The sequence below is a fragment of the Chiroxiphia lanceolata genome, chromosome 2, assembly GCF_009829145.1.
Source record: "Chiroxiphia lanceolata isolate bChiLan1 chromosome 2, bChiLan1.pri, whole genome shotgun sequence".
Classification (NCBI taxonomy): Eukaryota; Metazoa; Chordata; class Aves; order Passeriformes; family Pipridae; genus Chiroxiphia; species Chiroxiphia lanceolata.
Genome location: NC_045638.1, coordinates 110,923,773 through 110,950,865, shown reverse-complemented (window position 1 = coordinate 110,950,865; position 27,093 = coordinate 110,923,773). Strand labels below are relative to the sequence as shown.

At 40.0% G+C, this 27,093-nt stretch overlaps 1 protein-coding gene across 6 annotated transcripts in view; it reads left to right on the top strand.

Moving 5' to 3' along the window:
• The window catches only part of ROBO1 (roundabout guidance receptor 1), a 711,169-nt gene that overhangs the window by 392,480 nt on the left and 291,596 nt on the right, over nt 1–27,093 (top strand). The window contains exon 1 of one of the 6 annotated variants that reach the window (XM_032679897.1): nt 13,168–13,646. The exons of the other annotated variants lie outside the window; for them this stretch is intronic. Within the exon in view, the coding sequence (XP_032535788.1) occupies nt 13,592–13,646 (55 nt within the window). The 5' untranslated portion in view covers nt 13,168–13,591. Of the gene's footprint in view, nt 1–13,167; nt 13,647–27,093 lie in introns of those variants that run through there. 6 annotated transcript variants of the gene reach the window in all.

Sequence of the window (27,093 nt, the reverse complement as noted above, 5' to 3'; positions counted from 1 at the left end):
GTGAATTGTTTTAGTAAACAGATGGATCATTTGACTCAAAGATAAAAAACCCTAAAATATTCATTTAGGTCTGCAAATCATTTCTCTGAAGGAGAACATTAAATTCTAAGTGCCTGAGGCTTCAGACCTTTTCAGGAGTTGGAATTCTGCATGAAATTGGGTAGTTAGTGTCTTGCCTTTATTTTATGTGATTTATTCTTTGTACTCCATGAATATAGAGAGTACATACTAGAAAACTGTTAATTACTTATTTCATTGAAATATTTGAGGAGCTGTATTTGTTTCACTCTGCTGTCAGCTTTGCTGAGTAATGTGTGATTCTATTTAGTACAAGTCTGTGTTACATACTTCATTAAAGGATTTGTTTTCTAATCTTACTTGTAATCAACTGAAGACATTACTTCATTGAAAGATGAAAATTCCATTGACTTTTATAATTAGGAACATCAATATAATCAGCTTGTGTTGTAGCCTGTAAACCACAAACTAAAGGGGTGACAAAGGACTAATTCATTCCCATTTTTTGGATATGTGCTATCATGTTTTTGATCTATGTTCATTTTTGTCAACAGAAGAGAAAAGAATTTTTGCAAGCTGTGGTGTGATTATAGTTGCAGAGATAAATAAAACCTTTAAAATTCACTATAGTATATAAAATCTTAAAATACTGATGTTCATCTCCTAGATAATCTATTGTCTAGTATGAGTTGGATGATTTGTAACATTTATAATAAAATGAGACCACTTAAATAACAAGTGTAATCTTATAAAAGGCATTTAAATTTCATCCATTTGACCCCTGTACTGAGCCCGATAAGACACACTTCTATTTGCTTAAGGCTTCCAGAAAAGCACCTTATTATAATTTGCAGGGACCAAAAAATGAAGATTTCCCTTCTTCCCTTGACTCTTCAGTACTATAAGAGGTTGTTCATAATAATAATTTGTTTGTAAATATCAGTTCCAGAAGCTGATTTCAAAAGTAGAAATCTATTTCCTATGCCTTACTAAACATGTCAACTATTTGGCATAAATTCACCCCATTTATCTGTTGTTATTTTTTTTCCCTGAGGGTACAAATGCATTGTTTTCCAGGATATGACAGAAATAAGACTTTGACATAACTCCAGAACTCATGACCTCACAGAATTGTTGTGTTCCTATTTGGACAGGGCAGTGTTTCAAACAGCAAATGTCTGAAGGATGAGTGGACAGAACGTAAGCATTTTGGATCTTCTGGATTTTCTGGATCCAGTTTTTGGCTAGGGAATCTAAGTCAAAATTATGGGATTCTCACCTGCTTAGCAGTAGAGCACTGAAAGGTCTTTCTGTTTTCCTTTGTGCCTGTTGCTCTTGTGTGCTTGTTTGTGAGATGCAGGGAAGGTTGGTGTGCCCTCCCTGGAAAAGCTGAAGTTTGCTCTTTACCAAGGCAGGTTTTTTTATTGCTTATTCAGAACTGAGACCTATGTCCTATGTAGCATTGTGGCAAGCCTGGGAGCTTTTGAGGAGGATGGTACATGATTGCTATACTTTAATTGCATTGTTTAAGTTCTGCAACAACCTATGTTTGGATACCAAGATTCTAGAAATAAGTTGTCTCCTCTCTGTAAGATGGGTTCTTCACTGTGGATCTCAGTCTCTCTGCTATTGAAGTGAGAAATCAGTGTCAAATCAATAGGTTATCCTGAATCCAGTGGGTAATAAAAGAATAGACTCTTTCTTCATCGTGTCTTTTTTTTAGCCACTGGACACAATGCTAACCTCTTAAGAAGTAGTTACATATAACTGAGACTAACATTACATTAATAAAGTATTTAATAGAGAAAAGTAGAGATAAGAGCTGACTCATGAATGTTACTTTGCTAGACTACATTGGGCAATGTCTGCCAGAAAAGTAATACAACAAATTTCACACAGGCTAGCTAGGCACTACATTATTTCACTAATAGGAACTACTGATCTGTGTCCTGTAGTTAATATGAAGTTTCAAACATAAGTACAAACAAATGAAAATAAAAATAACTACAATCCTCATCAGAATAAAGCAGATTTCAAAGATAACTATATTATGCCATTTAAATGAGTCTTCACTCTTGTCTTCACTGTGGTTTAAATGCAATGGACAATCAGAGATATGGAAAATTATTAAAATGTTGGGGAAGAAAACAGATGGACTCCAGCTTTTCATACATATCTGGAAAGTGGCAGGCATGCCTCCCACACCTGCTCTCAGGCAGTGGGTTGTCACCTCAAGCTACTGCCAGCTCAGGGCCCGGCAGATCCAAGAACCTAAAATCCTCAAAGGATTAAACTAAATCTACACGATAGTCCTGAGTACTAATGTTTGCCTTTAACATGTTTATTACCACGTTGCATGTATTCAGCATTTGGATCCAATGCCATTGTGTCCCACAGCAGCAGATGGCAGCTTTTTGCCATCTGAAATGATGCTGTGACGCAACAGTAAGATGCCACCTATTGTATAACAATTTGTCCTGTGAAAACATTTTTGACCATTCAAACCCACGTTTGTGTTGCACTAAAATTCTCAGGGCTCTGACTATGAAACATACTGTGTGCTCAAACATGGAGGAGACAGGCTGATTTTGAACAAAAGCTCCAGCTCTCCAGAGAAATGCTTGTCCAAATTGTAATCAAGAAAATCCTTCATGTCCCCTGTTAATTGGTGATTCGCCCTGCATATCTGATGAGAAGATTTATGGCTTGAAGCAAAAAGCTCTTTCAAGGGATTCTTAATAAAGGGTTAAGGGTGGGAGTTTCAAGAATACCGAGGGGAATTCTTTCAGTGGCAGTTGAACATCCCCCTCTGCAAAGCACTTTTGAAAATCTCACTCATGTTTCCAAGATGCCAAATTCGGGCCAGGTTTATAATTTTTACTCTTTGCTCAGAGAGAACAGAAAGATAAAGATAAGAACACCCTAGACCTTATTTTTATCTGTATCCTATCTAATTAAGGCAATTTTAACCAAGCATACCTCAAGAGATATGGCACTTTAAAAGCCATTACTTGTTTAATCTTGCTGCATAGAAGATGTTTGTGTGTTTGATACTTATTCACAGAAGGTACTAATTAACTCCTTGGGAATGGGTAGCATCTCACTAAGATTTCTGTAAGGCAGTAGCAAGTTGGGCAGGAAAAAAGTCGTTTTTCAGTATTTCCTTCTTTTCATGTATTTATGCCATAAATGTACTGAAGCAGGATCCTCCAGTATATGTGTACTTAACTGTCTGAATTGTCATTCCCATTTTCTTAAAAGCTATTCAAATAACCAAAGGTACAGTGTAAATTCTAGTGCACGTATTCAGTTCCTTGCTTGAACAGTGTCTTCAGTCTGTGGTTATTGCCATGTGTTGGATGGGGAAATTGTAAGACAAGAGCTTTGAAATTCGATTTGAAACTCCGAAATCTAACATGACCATTCTGATAAGATTTTCACAGTCTTGATTTGCTAATGCAGCATCAACTTCTTGAGGTTAAATGAATGTCAGCTGATGCCCTTAACAGATTCTTTCTTCAGCTCTGGAATTTTTCACAGATTTTTGAGAATTTAACAAGTATTTTTTGCTTGAGAAGCCTTGAAAGGTCTTGGCAACTTTGTAAAAAGTTTATGTCAAATTTGGTACTGCTTAAGATCAACCTGGCTGTTTTTACATAGAAGTGTCTGATAGAGTATCACCAGCCTAGGGCACTGGTAGAAGTTTATGGTATTTGAGCCCTCGGTCTTTACACCATTTTTTTACCACTTCAAGTTAACTGCAATGGAAATCTAAAGTGTTTTTACCAGCTCAATACCAGCAGAGGGCATTACAGCATAGTTCACTAAAACCTGTCCTATTTTGGAATCAATCCAAATAAGAACAAAGTACATCGGAGGTGTGATAAGTACTTTACTGAAAGACATGTAGACTTTTTATTCATCACATTGAACTGATTGAGAGGATTTCCCCATTATAATGATAAAAATCACGTTTTTAAAACTTCATTCGCTTCATTAAATGCAAACACAAATCTTGCAACACAAGTAGTATTGCATACCAAAATGGGTCCCAAAAAGTAAGCGTGTATATTTTCTTAAAAGTACTGAAGCAAATTTAAAATTTCACAATTAAGTATAAAGTCGTTCATAACGAGAACCAACTGAATATGCTTGGATGAAATCCCTCCAACTTCTACTCAGGTTTTCCCTACCAGTTAAAAAGAGTTCCCTTGTCTAGTGCCACATTTTCATGGCAATATGCAAAATTTAATAGTGCAAACCCTCTCAATGCCAAGGAAATCTCCCCTGGCTGAAGGTTGTTACCTCTGTGTGAGACTATCAGTCTTGAATACAAAAAAGTGACAGTTTCTCAGCTCCATCATTATGAAGCAACATTTTAAAATGTCAGTTGAAGCTGAAACCAAAAATAAGTAATTTAATAAGTAATGCACAATTATTTGGAATAATTTTTTTCATGTTTGTGTTTAGGTGTAGGTTTTGATTTATGTTTTTGACACATAATGTTTGTGTCTCAGTGCTCTTATTTTACTTACCTACCTAAGAATTACAGCTATAGGGATCACACGTGGAAGGGGTAGATCCTCTTCTATTGTGCTCTGTAAGAGCTTTGCCTAAGACTTTCTTCGGTCTCAGTATTTATTTAGTCTCATTTTCCTGTCTGAACTACCATGCTGGTTCTGAGCCCTTACAGCACTAACATTTAAAAACCAATTTTTCTGTTCTTATTGCATTCTTCGAGGTTGGCTATGAGCCCATGCAGCTCTGACTGTGCAGTCCAGCTAAGAAGTATGTTGTTTGTCCAGCAGTACAGTTGAAAAGCAGATAAAAAAACTTGTCTATTTATATAAAAGAGAAGGGTGAGTTTTCAACTTTTTATTTGAAAGCAGATTGCTGCATTTTTTAGGCCTCCTCCAGTGCTCAGTGTGTAATTTACTCTTGCATTTCCTCTGCTAAGAGGTGACAGAAGAGGAAATTGAAAGTTGTGCACCTATTTGATGCTTGCTTAAGGTTGTGCTTTGTACTTGGGAAAATGCCATTACAGCGTAACAGGGGTGCTCCTCAGACCTGCCAGAGGCAGTCAGCACTTCACACAACCTTCCACGAACCCACTGCTTTTTTAAATGGTCTTTTATGCCAGGACAGTTTTTGGAGAGGAGCTGGCTTCAAATGAAACGACAGAATCTCCGGGAAGAAGAGGAGGAACGCGCTGACGACATGTCTACACAGCCAGGAGCAGATCCTGAAGTGCCTGCTCCCTGCACAGGGCAGAGCAGCCACAGAGCCGTGTTATTACAGTAATGAGCCTGAGCTAATAAGGCCTGTTGAGACACAACCCGTGTTAGCTCAGGCTTGGCACTATGGTGGAATATTTACTCAGCTTCTGGATTGGAGCTGGCTCGTGTCAGGCCGTCTCGGAGAGTGGGAGGAATAGTTGTGTTACTGGATGCTCCTAACTATGTAGACATACCCTGACAGATTTGTCCTTTGGGAGGTTTTAAGGAGAACACATGCAAGACCAGTTTTCTTTTTAATGAAATATTTAGCAGGGGCCCAAGGCTTTCCCTCTGGTTTGCTTTCCCTTTTCCCTCCCACCCCCGTTCCGAAGGCAGCCTGACCTTCTGTGCAAAAGGAGCTTTAAGTGCTATGTACCACATAAAGTACCAGCCTGGTACTGCTGCTGGAAGGAACTGCCTTAAAATAAAATAGCCTGGGTATACAAGACTCATTGACAGCATCCTCTCCCTCAGCAGCAATCCTTACTTGCCCTGCAGGTTCTGTACTTCTTTATCAGTGTCTGCTATCAAACTTCACTGCATACATCACCTGGGCACTTAACAGAATCTATTAGGACCTAGACCAACTGTTTTGAGAAAACAAAATAAATTAAGAAGAAAATCCCCAAATAACTCTATTTCCAAAAGAGGGAAGAAATTCTTCTGAGGGCCTGAAAGCATTTAATATCTAGCAGAATAAGATGCTTCTGATGAACAGAGCTCTGTTCTCTGTGTTGAGGTTGAGGGATTTAACTAATCTTTTTTCCTTCACTTCCTGCCTCAAAAAGTAGAGGTAGTTTGGTTTTACTCAAACACTTGAAATACATTTATGCTCTTTTCCTTTTCTCCTTCTTTTTTTTTTTTTTTTTGTAATTAAACTAAGTAATACATATTTTCACAGTTCTCTTGAAGGGTGGTTTTGAGAGCTTTTAATATGGGTAAGGATTGTGGGGGGTCTTTATACTTTTCCACCAAGAGTATTTTGCAGGGAACTTTAGATTCACTGTGTGTGTTCTGTATATGCAGAAAAGGCTAAGGATGTGCCAGCCATTATGCACAGAGGAAGGCAGATCCACTTGTTCATTAAAACAGACGTATTATGGCAGGGTACCAACAGCAGGGCCAGCAAACCATATTGCTAATGTAAGATTTTTGCTGCTGCTTCCAGTAGCGTACTGTGTCTGCTGACAGGTAGGGTGTACTTCTGACACCAAAAAATAAGCATACCATCATAGGGCAAAGACTTGCTCCTCTTCACATGCTGGTCACACAGCACACACTCAGAAATTTCAGGGGGTGTAATAAAATGCATGCTCTAGGCATGAAAACAGGATGTCTTTATCATTTGTAGTTCCATCCTTACTTTCTTCCCTTCCTCCACTCAAGGGCAGAATGCAATATTAAAATTATAGTAAGCATTTTTTTAATTAAAAGAGGTTAAATATATGGGATCTGATAGGCTTTCATCATGCAATTATAAACTGTATGCTGGTTATTTTAAATTTCAACATGCAATTGAAATGGTACTGGATGAGCTGGCTTGGGTATCTGCTTTGCATTTGACTGAGTTAATTCACTGCAGGTATTCGGTTCTTAAGTGGCGTCTGCTTTAAATATGTGCAGTAATTCAATCAAAGAAATAAGATGGATAGTTTATGTAATCCTTTTCATCTCTAGATTGCTAAGGTTAACCTTAACTATTCATGAATTATAAATGCGTGCAGCAATCTCAAATTAATACATGTAAAAAACCCTTCATTTTTGATGGCCTGTTGAAAACCATGGAATAGTTCCTTCTTTTAAAATATAATTGATGAAACCTACAGCCACAGTATATCATTTCTTCCACTTATTATTTGTAATCTTAAACAAAAGTTTTGTGCAACTCATTTAAAATGGTTGTCTGTGGTAATATTAAACCTTTCCTCTGATCCAGGAACAGAGGTAATTTTCTCTCCAAAATTTTGGATGCATCATTCTTACAGCCCTTTTCAGTGCCAACAGATTCTGTGACATGAATGGGAACCCAAAGGCAGATATTACAGAACAATAACGCTCTGTTGAAGCCTTCACAATTCCTGGAGTAATTAAATAAAGAAAAAAAGAATCCTTTCTCTTTCATTTGGTTAGTTCATTCAGTGCCATTTGGATGATTTGTGTTGTTAGCTCTCTTCCAGGCAGTCTGAACAATCCACTAGGTGACACCCTCATACTCTTCCTATGCTCTGTGTAGAGGCAAGGAGACAGTGAGTACTGAATGGCTCATTTGTTAAACATTTAAAGCAAATACTGAGATTTCAGGGACAGGTCTCTCTTTGTTTAGTAATATCAGAGATAACACTGGCTTTGTAATAAATACTGTGTTGTTTGTATATAAATTACATATTAAGCAGATTAGCATTTTTGTCATTAACAGGAACAAAACCACAAGGCAGAAGTTGTATGCAATATTTCCTATAATTATAATAATTTTTTAAAAACGTTTGAGCGTCTGCTGAGTAGACTGAATAGAAAATCCACCTTTAGCATTTTTTACTGGGGGAACAGAAGGGATATAGCTTAGCTTCAGTGATTTTTTTTTTTTCCCCTCAGTGCAGATGTGCCATGGCATCTTTGAATAGAAGGAGTCACCTAATAATGCCCCCAATAAAAAGGAGTATTAAAGGGTAAACTTCAGTGGAATGTTGCATGTTTATGCCAGTGGTGATTTTTTCTCGTAGTTCTTTATGTTGACAATGATGCTTTATAAATCCTTTGAAGAAAGCATCTCTTATCATGCTGTTTTTATACACCTAGTATAACGAGGCTTGAGCTTGGTTAGGATCTCTACCTATGAATTCATCATAGCAAATAAATTATTTCATTTTATTGCTAGTATTCCTTGCTTGACAATGACTCTGGTACTATTCTACGTATGTAGTGAAAGACACTGGAATTCTGAACTCACTAGTGGTGTAATTAGGAGTAACATCAAACTCATAAGACTTACATCCCAAAATTAATGTAAATGAAAGCAAAATCATGGTAAGGCCCTAGCAATCAAACACAGGAAAGTAATTTCTTTGAATAGCACATTTAAACAGTAACCAGACAGGTCAAGAAAGAGAGAAGTTGACTTATATGGGCATGGAAATCATAACATTTCTTTTTTGCTCATAAAAATTATCCCAATTAATTATACGGCAACTGTAGGTTTTCAAGCTTTTGCTATTCATGCACTGTTTTATATTCAGCTACACTTTACAGTGCTCCTTCTTCTAACAACTTCACTGCCTGTTTAGCTCTGATATAGAAAAATCTATTTTTTAACTAATGAAACTTGGAAAATACCACTGAAATGATGCACTGTTCTGGTGTCAGGTATGTTTATTGACTTCAGTTAGGATTCCTGCCATGGGTTAAGCCCATAAAATGCTTAGAGACAAACACGCAGAGATGTATAATTCTTTGTATTGTTCCATTTAATTTCAGCTCATTAGTGCTTACGCTTAGAAAAAATATTTCTAATAGTTTTTTAAGACAGTTTACTAAATAATCCAACAGATCAGCTTCCTGGTGTCCTAAAACAATCTGGAAGAAACAGTTTTTGAAACTTAGTTCTATCTATATATTCTCTGTGATGTCGATGGAAGCTTAATTGTGACATGTAGAATAACATTAGTGATTTGCTTATCCTCTCTGCCAGTCTCAGAAGGATAAAATGCGTGAGCTTATGCAGCCAGGAGTGTGTGGGATCACACAATGTACACGCACACACCCAGGTATTCCTGGCAGCCAGTCCCGGAGATCACCGGAAGGCTACACAGCAGTTTTAAGATCAGGAAGGTAAGAGTCATTTGAAGTTCAAAAAGGTTTGTGGAGAGAGAGGGCATTTGCCTCCGTAACACATCCAAGGCATTGTGTGCGTATCTCTGCCCTTACAGAGAAGCACCCGGGGATCTTTCGTACTTACAGAAATTCAGGTTCTTCTGGGTAACATAAAGTGAACAATCTCTCAAAGCTCATTGTCCCTCGAGTCAGAGACAGCACTGATTTCAGGCAGTTTGAGGGAAGAGTGCCATCTGCTGAATCACAACTATCACTTCTGTAGAACCTTTTCTCTTTTCTTGGTGGTTTCATGACCAAGTCCTGTGCCTCAAACACGGGCAGCGTGTGTAATTTCCTGCATGGGACTGGTTCTGTTCTCTCAGAAATTACATGTTTGTGTAAGTCTTATAAATGGTGTTACCTATTACAGAATTAACACGGCAAGTACATCTGCTTTTTAATACTCATATAAGAAGTGTTCCCCAGATCTGAAGAGGTAAATAAAAGCAATATTTCTTTTCCTAGAAACATTTTCTGACAGATATACATATATGAGCGTGTCTCACATATATGTATGTATGTCTCTGTATCAAGGACAATAAAGATGCTTGAATAGCACACATTTTGTAAGAACATCTGCAGAATTAAAGATGATGTCAATTACTTACAAGACATTCTGATGAAATTCTGTAGGCTTACAATTTGAAGAGATTCATTCAGCCGTGCAGCTGTTATATATTATTACAATCTAAATGAATTTTAAGGAAGATAATTAGAGCAGTATATACTCACTCCTAGCAATTTTTCTGAAGTAAGAAAGCACTGACAGCAAAACATTATGTTCTGAAGTATCTGAGACAGTACAAATTGAACAAGCCTTTGAAGCTCAACTGTACGTTCACTATAGGTGCCTAAAGTAGGATGACTCTACTTCTCAAAGGATAAAAATTTTCTTATAGTGATTGTAACAGTTGTAGATGCTCCTTAAAGATGGGATAATGTGGCACAAAAGCTTTAAATGTTTCACTTAGGCTCATCTCATGATGATATGGTAAGGTCACTCAAACTTCAGGTCTTTAATGCACTGCTGTATTTAGAATTTCTCTGCACCTGAATTTGAAATTAGCATCCAGCATACACAACACTTCAACATAGCATAAAATTTTACTGGCCCCTTCTTCTGAATTACTTAAGCAAAGGAGTGTGTGAATCTAGAAACCTACAATTGCACTAATGAACAGGAAACAGATTTATCTTGAATAGAGGAAACACCCTGGGAATTAGGAAAATGCTTTATTTACCTTCTGTACATATCATTTATACTTGTTGTCAGTTACAAAGTAAATGCATTAATTCACGTTGCTAGATAATACATATGTCATAGAAATGCATTAAAAATTATGTGTTTATAATTAAAGGCTGAAGAGGATACTGACAGTTTCATATAAAAAAAGGCTACATAAAAATGACACCTTACAAGTAAATAAATACATGTATATATAAAATATATATGTTTAGGTACATTCAGAGAATATGTACACTCACAGAATATGTAAACCTATTTATTCCCTATTGTGGGTTTGCTTTTTTAACAGAAGCAATCGATTAAAATATGTAATTTGGTACAATGTGAGTCTGTCAAGTATTGATACTACAGAAGGAATTAAAAAAACAGCCTTCAAAGTATTATCAGTAGTGGTGGTGTGTTCTCCTCCTGAAGGCTATTCAGTCTAGGCTTAAAAGAAAAGTAATCTGGCTATATACTAACTGGAACGGGTTACCTAAAGAGAGTACAAAATCCCAGTCATTAGAAATGGATAGTAATGGGATTACAAAATACTTGCTAGTGGGAGTCTACTTATATTTGACCGTATCTCAGAACGGGGAGGTGAAATAAATGAATTATCGACGCTCATTTTCAGCCCTGCACGTGACTCCTGTTTATTTAATTAATTAAAAGAGAACAACTCCAAATCTAATTTATTGAAATCTCAAACTTCTCACTAGGATTCAAGGATTATCTCAGACCTCTTCACTGTTTTAACTCCGGAGGTGCTAGTACATTTTTCTTTCATGAAGTACAGAACGATGCATGAGGTCCCTGAACAGGAAGATAAATTTTTGGCCAAGTACAACTTGAAGAAATCTGGTTGTGTCCAGAAGTATTCAATGTCATTGATTCTACAGTTAGGATTGCTTCTAAATGTGTTTGAAGTAGGACACTAATTTCTTTTTCTCTGTGAAAACTGACATCTAACTTTTGAGTGTTCTAATGTTTGGTGTATTATCATCACTTTTAGAGGAAAATCTTGCCAGTTTGGCTGCTGCTGATATAGATACACTGTGTGTATATATATATATATATATATATATATATATATATCTATATATCAACAGGAGCTTCCTTTCCCAATGTAAACCAGTTTTGCTTTACAGTATGGAAAATTTGACTTTACAGGCCTCACATAAAAGTGGACTAAAACAGATTTGGTGCAACCTATAGGACCTTTCTGTTGCTGGACTTTTTGGACAGTTTGCCCTACACCACCCTGAGGGAGGCAAAATGGGGCAAACACCAGTGTGAGTGGAGTAGCTGAGAGTACTCAAACCTGTTTGGCTGCTAACAGTGTGGGGTGCATATAAATCCTGTGACAGAAAGTACACGAAGGTTCCTTCCCTGGTGTTTTATTATCCCACTGCAAGAAAAGGCTAGCTTGCAATGGGGTTAATATATTCAACACGCTGCTGGGAAATGAAATTTCTTCTTACATCTCATTCAATCCTTCTACCTTAATGAATCAAACCTAGGAATAGCTGGAGCTTTGCTGTGAGGAGGTAGTGCTGCTTCCTCCAAGTCCACCTTCCCTTTTTCCCTTACAGTGTTAAGTCTTCTTGCCCAAACACCACCTTTTGTGGCACGGGATAAAGCTGTCACGACCATGTGGAGTTGCCTGTTAGAGCTGCTCTCGTACCATTTGTCTGTGCACCCAGGCGCGGCAGCAGGGATTTGAGGATGCTTCTCCTAAAGATTTGGTCCACGCCTGGAGCATAGCCAGGCCGCAGGATTCATCCGGCGAAGCGCTGCCTCCTCGCTCCGCCGGGAATGCCGGTGGAGATCCGCGCGGGGTTTTTTTGTGCGTTAGCTGGTTTTCGGCGGCGGTGGGTGGGGGAACCTGAACTTTTTTCTGTGCCCGGTGCTGCCCCCGCTCCCTCCCATCCCTCGGGGGCTGTGCTGTGCCCGGGGCACGGTGGGGACCGGGAGCCGCCCCGCGCGGTACCTCCGGCGGGGGCAGGGGCGGGAGGCGGCGCCGGGGCGATGCGGGGCGGGGCGGGGCGCGGTGCCGGGCCGGGCAGCGCCGCCCCGGGCGTGCGGGGGCCGTGTAGGTGCGGCTCCTTTAAGGTGTCCCGAGGCGGCACCAGACCTGCCGCGGCGGCAGCGCGGGGAGGAGGCGGAGGCGGCCGGGAGAGGGGGAAGGGGAAACCCGCGGCGGAGGTGGCGAGCGGCTCGACGTGACACCAGAAAGTTCAGGCGCAGCGGGCTCGGCCCCGCCTGACTAGTGCACCCCTGCCCCGGCGGCGGGGCAAGGCGAGGAGCCGCTCCTCCTCCTCTTCCTCCTCCTCCTCCCGTAGCCTCCGCAGCGAGGGCGGGCGGGTGGGGTGGGTGGCTTTGGGGGCGTTGGCCCGGGGAAGTTTTGCTCGCCCTCCTGTCTTTCTCTCCCCTTTCTTTCTTCTTCCCTTCCATCGCCCCTCTTGTGCCCTCCTCCGGCGCTGGGGAGGGGGGGCGAGCGTGGGATTCCCGCGTGGAGGAGGAGGGGGGGCGGCGGCGATGCTGGGCAGGGCTCGGGGCTGCCGCCGGGGCTCCCCTGCCCGCCGCCCCGCCTGACCGCGGCCGGGCTCCGCCGCGGCCCCCGACGCGCCCGCCTCCTTCCCCCGCCATGGGAGCGGGCGCTGCCGCCGCTCCGCCGCCGCGCCGTGCCCGCCGCTCGCCGGGCAAGCAGTGACTCGGCGGGGGCACCTCTCGGAGGGCGCTCCCCTGCCCTGCCCGCCCCTCTCCCCCCCGCGGAGCGCGGCCGTGGTCGCTCCGTGCCCGTCCCGCCTGCGCTCGCTCCACTACCGCCTCGTCCCCGGCGACCCGGAGCGGAGTCCGCGGCCGGAGCAGCAACTTGTGCGGCGGGAGGCGGCAGCGGACCTCGGCTGCGGGAACTCGAGGATCTTTTGTTTTCTCCTGTCGCTTTGGATAGTCCTGGGAAGTGTCAAGGCGCCGCCGAGGAAAGCCCGGGCCAGACGAGGGGAGGCCGGCCGGAGTTAGCGTGCGGCTGGAGCCCCGCGGAGCTGACAGCGCCGTGCCCGGAGGGGGCTCGTCCCGGGAGCCCGGCGGGATTAGGGAACCTCGCTTTGCGTTAAGCTTCTGTGGAATTACAACTGGGGGCTCTTCGTTTCTCCCCCCGCTCTTCTGGCATGAGACTGCTTGCAGGCGCCACCCGAGGACAATGATCGCGGAGTTTGCTCACTTTTACCTCTTTGGATTCATCTGTCTCACCTCAGGTAACCACCTCACTCAGGCGGGTCAGATGCGCGGCGATGGCCGCGCTCCCGCCGCCCCCCACCCGATCCCCCCCACCTCCACAGTTTGGCCCCTTCGCGACTCCCGGCCCCCTCCTTTCCTCGGGAACGAAGCTCTGTTTCCAGCTCGGTGGGTGTCCGGACCGCCTTTGCCCCGGGAGCTGCCGCCGGCCGCGGGGGCTGCCCGGGGACCGGGTGTGCGGGGATGCGCGGCGCTGGAGCCGTCTCCTCCCACCGCCGGCGGCTCCCGGGGGTCACTGGATGTAACCGCGGCTGATGCTGAGCCCCGGCCGTCAGGGGGCGGCGGGAAGCGGCCCCGTGGTCCTCCCGCGGCGGTGAGCTGGGACTCCCCCCGGGTACCGCGCTCCCTCCGCCGGGCGGTCCTTGAGCGCATCCCCTCTCCCGGCCCCCGGTTAATCCCGCGGGCGGGGGCCACGGCGGCCGGGGAGGGGTGAGGGGTGCTCGGAGATGGGATTTACTTCACCTTGGCGGTTAAAGTTTACCCACGTGTGTGAAGCGAAGCGCCAGTGGTCGCAGGGGAGATGGCCGAGGAGATAGGGGGGATTAGTGGTCATTAAGGCGCTGTTTGCGCGGGGCTTATGCGTGTTGGAGCATTTTATCGTGCCTGTAGATTACAGACAGGGTCGCACTAATAGGGTGTCGTGTATGGCAGGTTTGGCTCTGTGTGAGCCCCCGTGGTGTCTGAGAACGGTGCGGGGCGCCCGTGCGGGCGTGGGGGCTCCGGGGCTTTTCGGGTTTGTTTCTGCTCGAGTTTCGCGTTGCTCTCAGGAGGCCGTGTTTCTCTGCCTGCGGTATTCCTTCCCATTCTCATCAACGCCTTTTGTCACACGCTGAGTAAACCCTTGTGCCATAGTTAAGGTTAGTTTGAGCGCGAACTCTTCTGCCTTAATTGATTTTTATAAGTTTGCAGAGGACCCCTTTGAGCCATTAAAGTTATGGTGGCATGAGACATCTGGTCAGTGAATGAATGAATGAACTTTTTGAAAGACTTAAGTACACTGCCTGAAGCTTTAAGTCTTAATTATGTCACCAAATGCAATAACTTATGTCTGTTTCTAGATGATATCATAAATTTAACTATTACAGTTTTGCTGTTAGGTATTAGGTTTGCTTCTTGTGGCTTTGAATGTGGAAAGCTTTGCGTCTCTGAGTAACTCTTGACCCTGTTCACTTTTGACCCTGTCAGTCGTGCTGTCTTTAATTTGATTTTTCTCTGTATTGCCGCCTTCACCTAATGGAAGAAACAATTGGAACGGGGAAGAGCCTTTGCACCAATTTCCCCTTTCTAAATCTTTTATGCCAATCATCCCCACCTTGGAAAAGTCTTCTTAGACAGTGCACTCTGTAACTCAGTTCTGTATTGGGCTGTCTTAGACTCCCAGATAAGAAACAAATTTATTTATTTTTTAATTCTGTCATCTATTTTTCATATAAATGCTCAATAGAATAAGTTGCATAGAAGTTTGTTTTCAGTGGTTTTTTTCTTTTCCCCCAGGATGGGGATGCTCTCTCTAATAATGTTGATTCCAGCTGAGTTGGACAGGAAACAAAAGGGAGAAAGCCATGAATTTTTATGGAGATTTTTAATTTTGCCACATAAGCAAGCTCAGTAACAAAGATAAGAGATGAGCACCAGATAATAACTCTGTTCCAACTCCCTCACCAGAGGAATTTCTTTTTCCCCTCAACTAGAATGTGATCAAATAGTTAGTCTTGTGTCTGGAACAATGGAGATGCCAGAAACCTTTGGCAGGATGAAGTTTGAGGGCAGATGGCTGCAGTGCAGAAGGAAGGACAGGAGTCATCTACAGCAGTTTCCACACTGAAGTCCTTTGAGTTCTACTGACAGCTGATCTTGCAAATTGATTGATCCTTTCCTCTTGCACTGAAGGTTCTCGCTTCATTCACTTACACCCACCACTAAATCAATGGTTTGTGTAGCCACATTCTAAATGAGATGTTAGAAACTTCTACTGAGAGGTGGGAAGGTAATTGGGGGATGGGGAAGAGAAAAATTTTTAATAATAGAAAGGTGAGTTAAGTGTTTGTTGAAACAGTAATTGGTAAACCACTTAGATTTTAAAACCCCTAATTTTTACCCTAGTGTTGTCTTTGTGCAATTCTGTGAAGTACCCTCTTTCATGTAAGCCTGTGGTTAATAAATGTTGAGTAAATTTAAATTTGAATAGTGTTGAAAATTGGAATATAGAAGCTTTCCTCCCTTGTTCTCCCAGTGTAATTTCAATGCTTCTTTGCATAAAGAATAAAAATTGCTTTAAGGGATACTTCTCTGGTATACTTGTTTTCTTGAGTATTTACCTGCTCTCTGCCCTTTTTCCTTCATTCTGAGACAGACTTGGCTGCATAATCCATGGAGTTTTCATCTCTCCACCCCCCCAAGAAGCAGCAGTATCAAATTAATATGTTTGGAAAAGAAAAGCTTTCGGTTATCTGAAGGGCAACAGGCAGAACACTTTCTCTGGGAATGAGCGTCAAGGCTCTGGTTTTCCACATGGGTATTCGCTGCTCTAGCAATTCTCAAGGCTAAATATGTTACTATATGGTTTTTCGGATTTTTCTGATTCCCTCCATGGAAATCTTTATATTTTGACGAGGTATTTCATTGCATTGCTGATTCCCATCTGCTCAACGCCCACCCTTTCTCCCTTTCCTGTCTGTGTTATCCCTTACTAATTGCTGTACTTCAAATGGGATTGGTACGTTTGCTCAAGAGGCTTTTCATGCAGTATGAAGCAGGCAGTGCTGACAGCAGCAAGGCAGGCGTGTTTTCCAGTGATAGTTCTAGCCAGTGGAGGGCAAAATTGTCTCTTGTATTCCTTCATGGGAGAGTTACCTCCTGATGGTTAATACTTTTAAGGGTGTCAGTGGAGTGTCCCCAAAGCCCTTTCTAGGTGGCTGACCTACCTATTGGAGTAAATAAATCAGCCACATCTTTGACGTGTTTTGTTTGTTTGTCTCCAGAAGTTTGTACTTGTAAACTTCCCTTGTGAAGTGCTAGAGCATTTCAGGGAATGTTTCTACTGCTTTTTCATATTCTCTGTCTAATAGTAATGAACTACGAGAGATCTATGAAAATATTACACAGTGATTCAAAGGATTATGAAAGTCTAAGTGCATAATCTATAAAAGCAAGTAAATCACCCAAGAAAACATAAAAACTGTGTGTTTTTCACCTACCCCTAATGCATTGTGTGCTGTTCTAAGTAATTTTACTGTAAGAATGTTTAAGAAAGATTGAGCCAGCTGCTTAGAGCTGAAAGAAGCTGGCAGCGCTTGTACTGTGCTTGAGGACTTCAAGCTAGAAAAGAAATAACCATATGCTATAAAATTGATCATTCCTTACTTGTGAAAAGCACTCTTGAAGCATCCAGGTGTTTGATTAAAAACCACTTATCCTTGTGAGTACTGATAGTATCTGTGGAGATCAAACTCTTTTTTTTTTTTTTTTTTTTCCAATGTGCATTAATGTGGGTTTTGTTACCTTGCACCCAGTAAGAGATGCTTTTCTTTCATAGGGCTTGGCAATTAAGTTGGATACCTGTTTAAAACAGAAGAACACTCAAGCTGATTTTTGCTTGCTTCAGTCAGTGTTGGTTACCAAATGTTTTCTTGCTTCTGTGTCATATAGTCCAGTAGCATTGTCCTGGAGGAACTCAGTATTTTCAGTAGCGGGGTCATCTGTAATGTTTGGGGAATTCATGTGTAGGTCCATAAGACTTTATTAGAAAACATGAATTTACGTGAAGGATATTTCGGAATCTACAAGCTAAATGTTCTGATTGGATCTTCAGAGATAGATGGGCCATTACAAATAATATCAGAAACTAGTGACACTTAGGTAGCAGTGTTATTTAATGTCAAACAGCAACATGTGATATCTATGCCAAATGTTGCTTTAATATAAATTGCTTTGTAAGTGATGGCTAATGAAGTTCAACCCCAGGCTTTTGTGAGAAGTAAAAAGAGAAAATATTTAGATATTCAAGACAGACATCTATAGCCATACTTAAGAATCTGAGAACTTGTTCCCTCGCTCTCAAATAACGTTGGGTTTGGTTGGCACTTACATTTCCTAAATAACTGGGAAGAGTTTTGTTTCACAACGCTGAAGAAGTGTAATATTATGTCTCATTAGGGGATAGCTTTGCCTAATGAGCGTAATAATTTGCTGGGTCTGGCAGGTCCAGTCACTTACTCCACTTGTGCAATTTATTATTTCTGTCGTAGTTAAATGCGTTGTGTGAATAACGGGCACGTGGCTTGGTGTCACAGTAGCTGTTTGAGGTTCTTCTTCAAAATTTCTCTTTTGTAGTGAAGATCAGTGTAGTCAGTTCAGAAGTTATTGTTGTGAATTTGTTGGGTCTTGTGTATTTGAATAGTTAGTAATGAGTCATTTTGCTGTCAATAGTTGTTAATATTTTGAGGTTGTTTTGCGGCCAGGAAAGTAGTAGGAACCTTGCTCTTTCCAGGCAAACTAAAGGGCACTTAAGAATTTTATATGCTGAGGTCCTGACACATTTTATTTGTGTGCTTTCCTATATAATCTGGCTCGATGGTGATAACCTTCCTTAACTTTTCACATGAGTGCCTCTTCATAAAATTGTAAGTTAAATAGTGAAGTTACTGAAGTAGCAACTGAGGTGTATTTTAAGCCCAATAAATTGTGTAAACAAGGGAAGTAAAAGTATTTTCCTGTTAGTGATGAGAATCTTGACGAAGAGATGAGAGCAGAGCAACAAAGAAATATTCTTAAGTATCTTGAAAGCTAGAGGTACTTTTAAGGGCAGATAATTTCCTGGTTTTTACCTTCTCTAGGAGAAAGACAGGTATAGATGTGTGCACACCTTCTGTCTCAATAATATACTGATGCCTCTTGGCTTATTGTGTCAGGCTTACATCAGTGGTAGAGGCAGAAGGGCATTTTATGATAAGAAAGAAAATGTCTTATGAGCACAAATATTTTGTACTGCTGACATAGATGGCAGCCAGCTACATTGAATTTGCACAATTGAGACTATGGAAAATCTCAACAGGGGAAAAAGAGAAACAGCTGGGAAACTGATAATGAGTTCAGTTTTCAGTCAGATGTGCAGAGTTCTGTTATTTTGTTGTGTTACAGTGTTGGGGTCTGGTTTTTAAAGAGCTAAATCTTTCAGTATCCTGGTCATTAACTTGGGCCAGGTGCTGTAAGTTACCTTACCCTGAAGATGATGATAAGCTTAATTGAAATAAGATGGTGATGAATTTAAATCTGGGTGTCAGGATTTCTTTGTTAGTTGATCATCCATTAGAAAAAAACCGGTGCATTTGCCCAGGTTTATCCACAAAAATGATAAGATATTGTTCTAGAACACTTCTTAGGAGGTATGAGGGTAGACCTCTCAGACCAGGAATGTATATGATTTAATTGGTGTTAACAGCATAAAGTGAGACAGAGGGAGAGGTATTTATATGGGAGTATCCATTTCAGGTGTAAGTAGTAGGGGAGTTGTTCTACACTTCAACAAAACAATGAATAGAAGCTTTAGGAAAGTATATTCTATTTCTTTTCAGGCCTTTTGAAAACAAAGTAAGGAAACTATTTTTTGTGGAAAAGAGAAGGAGTATATGAACAACTAAGGAGGTTTAATACTGTCAAATGCTAAGAACTATTCTAGGGCTCTCTGAGACTTGTAAATATTTTCCATGCCTCTCTTGTTCTGAAGCTTAGGAAAGTTTCCGACTAAGACTGGTGTTTGTATGTGTGTGTCTGTGTATGACTGATTAAAATGAAATAGATAAATTGACAGTAATGTGATTTGTGGGTGGCAGCAGGCCAGTCTTTTTAATTAGAACTTGCTTGCCATCTGAGCAGCTGCAGCCAAGGGGAAGATGCAGAATGCTCTGCTCTCACCCGTGAACAGAGAAGTCATTTCGCCTTTGTCGAGGACAGAAAGGTTTATTGAATGATACAACCTTAAAGTGACCTTACCAAAAGGAAGCAAACTCTGTGCTGGGAAGGGGAATAAGAGAATCTTTTGCCTTCACTTCTATTTTGATGGGAAGTTCATTGTGCTTTCCAGAAGTAGAAACTTGGAAAATTAGAGAGGAGGATCTACCATTAGTAAGCAGAGAGTGCACTTGTAGATTTAAATAAACCATCAGTATGTTTTAAAAGTTTATAAAGCATCTTTGTGAAAACTGCTTTTCAGGTCCTCAAGCTCTCATAGTTTCTTTCAGCACCACTATCCAAAGAGCTACACAGAACTTGAGCACTTTTCCATCTAGCTTTTAGTGCAATGATGTCAACCTGTGCTGCAGGAGGGAAGATCCTCATGGTGTAACTTGGGAATGCATTTCATCTTCTGATGTACATGTTCAATACATGGATTTTGATAAAGGCAGTAGCATGTATGTCATCTCCAACCTCATTTTGAACACATTTGGGTTTTATCTTAAGGGATTTTTTTAATATATATATGTATGTATATATATATATATACTCTATACTGCTAGTGCATAAAACCATCAGATTTTTTAGAAAGGTATCTTAGGTATTCATCTTCTCAGTCAGAAGGCTGACTTATGCTTGTATTAGCATCTACACTTTGAACAAATAGTAAATTTGTTGCTGAAGAATTCTTCCTTACTTGACATTCATAGAAATTCCATAGCAAAGGATTGGATTCCGTATCTAAACAAGAGGGCAGTACCTCAATGAGTTTGCTCACTGGTGGTAGAATTAAATCCCAGAAAGTACTCCTGTTTACCTCTTATTTTCTGCCACCAGACTTTGTGCCTCTAGAAGGTTATGAATATGTTAAATATTTATATTTATTTACATTTAAGTAAATAACTGCAAATTAAATGAATAGGGTGTTTAATTTTAATAGAACTTACTAGAAATGCAGCTTAGAAAAAAATGGCTAGTTGAATCCATTAATTTTGAAATGGTATGAATATCTTTAATCAGGAAATTAGACTGTTTTCTGGACTGCTGCAGTCTTGAGGTACATATACTTTCTTTGAAGAAATGCTTAGTCAGATATGCAAAATTATTCAAGCTGCCCTTTTCTGTTGGGAAGTATTTGCTCAATATAGTATTGCATTACCTTAAGTCTAATGGTAATAGAGTGAATGATTAAAATAATATGAACACTCCTTACCGTAGGTTAAGGACCTGTGAATCTGACAAGCCTGTGCTGAGCTCTGGGCTTAAAAATCTTAAAACTTAATATTTTATTTTCTCCGCCTTGCATAGTGAATTGGCAGTTGAATAAGCTCAGTTGCAGAACAAACTGTCTCTCCAGACATGCAGTGTCTGGCAAGGACGGGTTTCTGACCAGTGAAGTCTGGAGTCATCCATGACAGGCTCCTGAGAGAACTGGATAGTCTGTGTAATTTTGATGTCACTCAGTTTTGTAGTCTTTGTCCTCTGCTCCTTCAACTGTCACGTGCACAAATCAGAATTGTGATTTCTTTAGTACTGTTAAACTGTTTCATGCCAGTATTGCATTAAAACTTGCTTGGCTGGCATTTTTGTGTGCTGTGAAATTTGCATATCCTCCGGCAAGATATTTATTTTACATTCTGGGTTAGTTATATTGCCTCCTATCTAATTGCTTAACTGCCTTTATGTTGAAGATTAGACATATAAGCAGTTGATGGTTATAAATTCATATATAGAAGACTTTTAATTTTACTGTTTGCTTCTACAGTAGCATAATAGGCATTAAGAGTTTTTTATCTTAGAAATTAGGATATAATACGTGGCCAAGGATTTAATGTAGGCCTAAAGATGGGCATGAGATCAACTTCTCTTTCTTCTGGAAGTAAATGGAGAAAGAAGTGGTGTTTTGATAGTGACCAGATGGACATGTTTTAAAGAGTGGCTTGACTTTGAGTAGACACTAAACCTCAAATTTTTGTAATCCAGGGCGTTGTGAATTGTTGAAGTTGGGAGCCTACAACCTGAGTTTAGAGCCACTTAAAATCAGTAGTGCCTTTTGAAACTCTTGATTCTAGTGTTTAAATTAAATTGCTAAAGTGTTTGACTTCAGTTGCAAACGTTTATGGATCACTATGGGTTCTTAGCCTGTCTGAAAATTGAGATTGTGGTGAACATTGACTTAAGAGCCAATTGACAGAAAAAAGCTGTATAGCTTTGAATTTGCCTGTGCCTCTTTAGCTCTGAGTAGGTGAGAAACCAGTCAAAAATGTGTTTGTGTGTGTATTCTTTTAGAACCTTCTAGGCTTCTCACTTTTACAGTGCGTTTTACTAACACTGGACAAAAGCAAACTTTTCAGCCCAGACATCTCCTGTTGGCCAAACAAGCCCGAGCATGTAAGCCCAAGATAAGGATAGCAGCTCCCAAGTCCAAAAATAAGTTGTGCCTGTATTTGTGGTGAAAGCATAATACAAGGTCATAAAATACTATTTTTGGATCAGAAATTGTTCAGCAATGTCGCTAAACCTTTTCTTCTCTCAAAAACCTCTTGGCACCTGGTATTAAAGTTGGCACTTGCCCTAGCTTTGTTATAGGAGGTCTCTTGGATGCTAGGCAGCTTCAGAACGGGGGTTTGCAAATTCTAAATGTTTCTCCCCTCACCTCCCACTCATAAAACATCTCTGTCAGTGCAACTTTCTGGTTTTGGAATAGAGCTAGTGCCCTAGGTACTGCAGTTGACACATACTTCATAATCAAAGTGTTTAGTGGTGGGAGGTGATAAAGGGGGGAAAAAATTAGAAGTAGTGAGGAAACGAGGAGAAAAGAAAACCGGATAAGTAAGGGTAGTAACAGATTATTTTACTTTTTGCTTGCCAAACGAGGAGTAGTCAGTGGAGAGGGTAGAGTTTGGGACTGTGATGCTGTCACAGCAGAATGTAGGAAAGAGAAGGTGTATAATGAACAGGTTTAACAAAAAAGTGTCTGATGTAACCACAGAATGGAATTTGTACTGTGCCACTGCTCAGGCATAAAAGTGATTGGCAGGAGGCCCTGTGCACAGAGTGAAATCCTGTCTTCACCAATGTGGAAAATTATGGTTTCAACTGCAAAAGGAAGTAAAGCTTGGAAGGAATTAGCATATCTCTAGCACCAAGTGGCATCTGGAACTGAATGGCTGGGTTAAATCATTCAGTAGTGATTAATGAGGCTCATTGCTTAGGTTGTACAGCCTTTAAAAATTAAAAGGAGTAATTTAAAACTAGATGCAAAGAGAAAGAAGAAACATTGCTGCCATTTACCTCTTGAATACAGAAGGTGGATGCTGCCTTTTGATACAAGGAGAAAACTGTCAAGTTCTGCTGTTAAGATTAGAAACTAAGAAATGAATTTCTGAATAATTGTTTTGAGGAACATCTTGGGATTTTTTTAAATGTGTTTTTTAAAATGTAAATTTCAAAGCAGTCAGGGCTTTGAAATGGGAAGGAGTGTGCAGGATGGGATTTTGCTGCTGGTGAATACTTGGCTTCTTAGAAAATAAAAAAAATAACTATTTCTGTTTTTCTCCCACTCATGAGTGTTAATCTACGTTGCCTACAGGGGAAGCAAAATATTGAAACATATAAAGTGAAACAAGATTAGAGACATACAGAGCATTCTAACTTTACTTGAGTGTGATTCTGGCAGTTGCTGAGCTGAATGGTAATGTAGCTTGGTATCATACCAGGAATAATGTTCAGAATGTTCAAAGGCTGTTATTCCGTGGGAGGGTTACAGTACTGATATAAACATACTTCTGTTTACTTCCAAGTTTTTAGTGGAGCGAATAGAGAAACCAGTGAAGTGTGTGTTGAAGTGTTAAGGGTTTATATTTTTTTTCAGATTTGCAGAAAGAAACAAACAGTGGCATCACTTATGATGCTTTTGCTTAAAATGGTTGACCTTTCTGCAACAAGTTCATGGGCATAGAAAATAAAAGGGAACTAGGCCCTTCTAGAATAAGGTATCTATTCCTCTGGAGTTTATCACTGCAAATACTAAAATAGAATTTCACTGCTTGGGACTTCAGTTCCCTGAACTGTGTTGCTGAAAAATCTCTGCTCACAACACTTTGGGCTTCTAGATTGGCAGGGGTTTTTTGTTGTTTATTGTCTGTCCTGCTTTTCTTTTAAAATCTTTCTGATTTTCTTTTTTGGGGAGGAGATGGTGATGTGTTAAGCAGAAAATAAGGAAGTAAGTTGTTTTGTTGGTTTGTTTTGTTTTGTTGGGGTTTTTTTTTGGTTTTTTTAAAGCTAAATGATTGCTTCTTTCTTATCACTTATGTGGTACCCATGACCATAATGTGGAAGAAGGCTATTTAATCATTTAATCCCCATTCTCACCCCAGTATTTCATATCAGATGGGGATTATTTTTTCCCCTACCTTTGCTGGGACAACCAGGCTAGGGAGGTTGACCTGGTGCTTTAATGTTGTGACCAGGAGGAGTGAATGTCATTTGCACAGGCAACTTTTGGGTTTTTCTGATTCTCTGGCTATAAGGTTTATTGATACTATGTTTGATTGTGACTAATAACTGTGAATTTTTTGTGGGGAAATTGTTTGCATGTCTATGAAGTCAATCATTATTCCAAAAAGATTGGGTTAGTGTCTGCACTGAGATTATCGTGTCTTCAGGACTGATATTTCTGTCTTTGACAGGAATTTGCATTTTATTTTACATCAACTTCCAGAAAGGCATTTACATTTTGTTACCTTATTGCAGGAAGGAAAGCAGCAACCTCTCAGCTAAAAATTCACATTGACCTACAGTCTAGTAATAATTAGAATTAAACAGAGGTAGTAATTTAACTCGGTCATTTCATCACAGTTCCTGTAGGCATGCAGCTGGTCATTTTGAATCTCGTAAAATGAAATTTTATTTTGCTCACCTTACGCAGGTCAAGTAAAAAGCCACATCAAGTTAATGAATCCCTTTCTTTGCAATGAACTGAACGTGGCATTTGTTTTTGTTCGGGCAGTCGTGAAATCACAGGGTGTTGGCGACAAGTCCATTATTGGCTCCATGCACTGTGTTTCTGAGGGTTTTTACTCCACCCAGCATATTATGTGTGCAGACTGTATCATACCCGTTAAAACTTGTTCTAAAATGAGGATTCCTTTTTTTTTTTTTTAAAGCAGTAATAAAGAGAAAATAAAAATAGCTCCCTCTTCTTTATTAGCATAAATGAAAGAGAAGCAGCAACTCATTCCTTTTGTGGCCTGAGGAAATAAAAGAAAATCTGGATGAGTTCTCAGCCCCTTAAAGTCAAAGGAAGTTTAACTATTGATTTTAATTTTTACCTTGTTTTGCTGAAACTCAAGTTGTGTGTCACTTTTATTCTACGTGTTGTTACTTAGGAAGCTTAATAATGGGAAAAAAGAGATGATTAAGAATGCCACTTCTTAAAAAATTAGAAAAAATTCAAGAGGAATCAGATTCTGCAATTTAGGATCCCTTTTTGTCATCGATTGCAAGGTTGAATTTATGGTGTGTTGTGTTGGTGCTGTTGGTGTCTTTCATGTGGTAGTCACTCATTTCCCTGAATACCCAAACTGGTTTTGTTGTAGCTTCTCATTTTTATCTGCTGTGTTTTGATTTTTGTTTGTGTGTGTGTCTAATAGCTTTTCCAAAACATTTCTGGCTTTGAATTTTCCTGTGCTGTATATTTTTGTGTGGCATTTAGGGAAGTATAATACATAAATCCAAGAGGTTTTTTCCATAGTTCTAATTTTTTTAGATAGCAAAAATACTAAACTGTTACTGTTGCTCAGTTTTGAAAATTATTACAATCTAGTTCCTACTAGCACTATATTTGAAGGGAACCATAATATATTCTAAACAAAGCCTTAAGCACAGATCACTTGTTTAAAGAACTTAAAATGATAACAAATGCATCAGCTTTTAGAACATGCTGTTTCGAAATCTCAATTTATTTTTTTTTCCCCAAGAAGTTTTAAATTACACAAAAAATAAAGCCAGACCTTCCTTAGTGACTAAAAGTACCAGGTGTCAGATAAATAGCATGTGCTGGAAAGCAAGAATTTCATCTGAGGAGACTTTAAATGCACTTATTTTCAACTTCCATGAGCTACAAGTCTAGTTTTGTTTTTCTTTTCAACTGGTCAATGCTAGGTACAGTTTTGTTATTTTGCTACTGATTTAAGACAGAGATACCTACATATTTTTCATCAGGCTTTTAAGGGCTCAAGTTTAAGTGGTAGATCATTATTCTGTGCATCAAAAGTGAAGGGTGATTAACTCTGTCTGGGTGCATGCAGTGTAATTTTAGAGGCTACAAATGTTGTTACAAGTCAGGTTAAGGTTTAAAGGTGAAAGTTTGGCTGAATGAGTTTTACAGCTTTAAGTTAATGTATGCAAACAAAGAAACTCTTGTTTTCTACCCATTTGTGTCTAATGAGCAAGTAGCTTGTGTGGTGCAGAAAAGAAAAGGAGAAGATTGTGCAGTTTGCCATAAAGTTAAAACTACATACTTTTTATTTCAATTTAGAAGTTCCATTAAATAGACCGAATCTAATACAACTTTTACTTAGGCTGTTCATCATCTAAATGTAAAGGGAAAGGATAATTGCTTTAAACTAAGTGATAATGATAAACTAAATGATAATGGCTTTAAAGTATTAAAGCTTTTAACTTTTAACATTAATGTATTTTTGCAGATTTCCTCATTTGCCATTAAATAATTCAAAGGACCTGTTGAGGTAACACTTAAAACTCCCCCAGTGTGTTTAAGCTTTTCTTCTAGAAAGTTCTAAAGTTGCATTGATAACTTGGCTTTTCACTCAGATCCCTATCTTAACCATATTCCTGAAACTGTAAGTTCAACAGTATGTGGGAAGAGAATGGCCATATTTTGAATGACAGGGAAGTTATACAGAAAGGCTGGAATTTCTTTTAAAGGCATCAGCCTGATTTATGACTTTAAAATAGTAAATAATGAGACAGGTAAGACCTGCTCTGTCCTTTGTCCATGTATTGCCTTCTCTCACTCTTAAAGATTTCTAAGAGCCAAGCAATTTGGAAGCTTTTTTGAACTTGTGATCGATTCTGTTTACATTGGATAAAAGCTAAATAGTGTGGATTTTTATAGGACTGCATAGCAGCACAAGAAACTGTTCAGCTGCATCTGAAGTGATCCAGCCTGATAGCAGTTCTGAGTGCAAAATCCAGGGTGCATAAGTGGAATAAAACAAAATGGAAGTGATTAACGGGAATAAAAATAAACAGCTTTTGGTCTCAGTAAATGATACCTTTAAAGCATGGCAGCTTTGTTGAACATAATTAAAGTTGTAAGAACTGGGGTGGGGTGAGTGGGCTCTATTCTCTGAGGTCATGGTGGAAAATACAGAGGTCAGGGTTTTACACTTAGTCTTATGTAAACAATGTCATGCCCTGGTAAATATA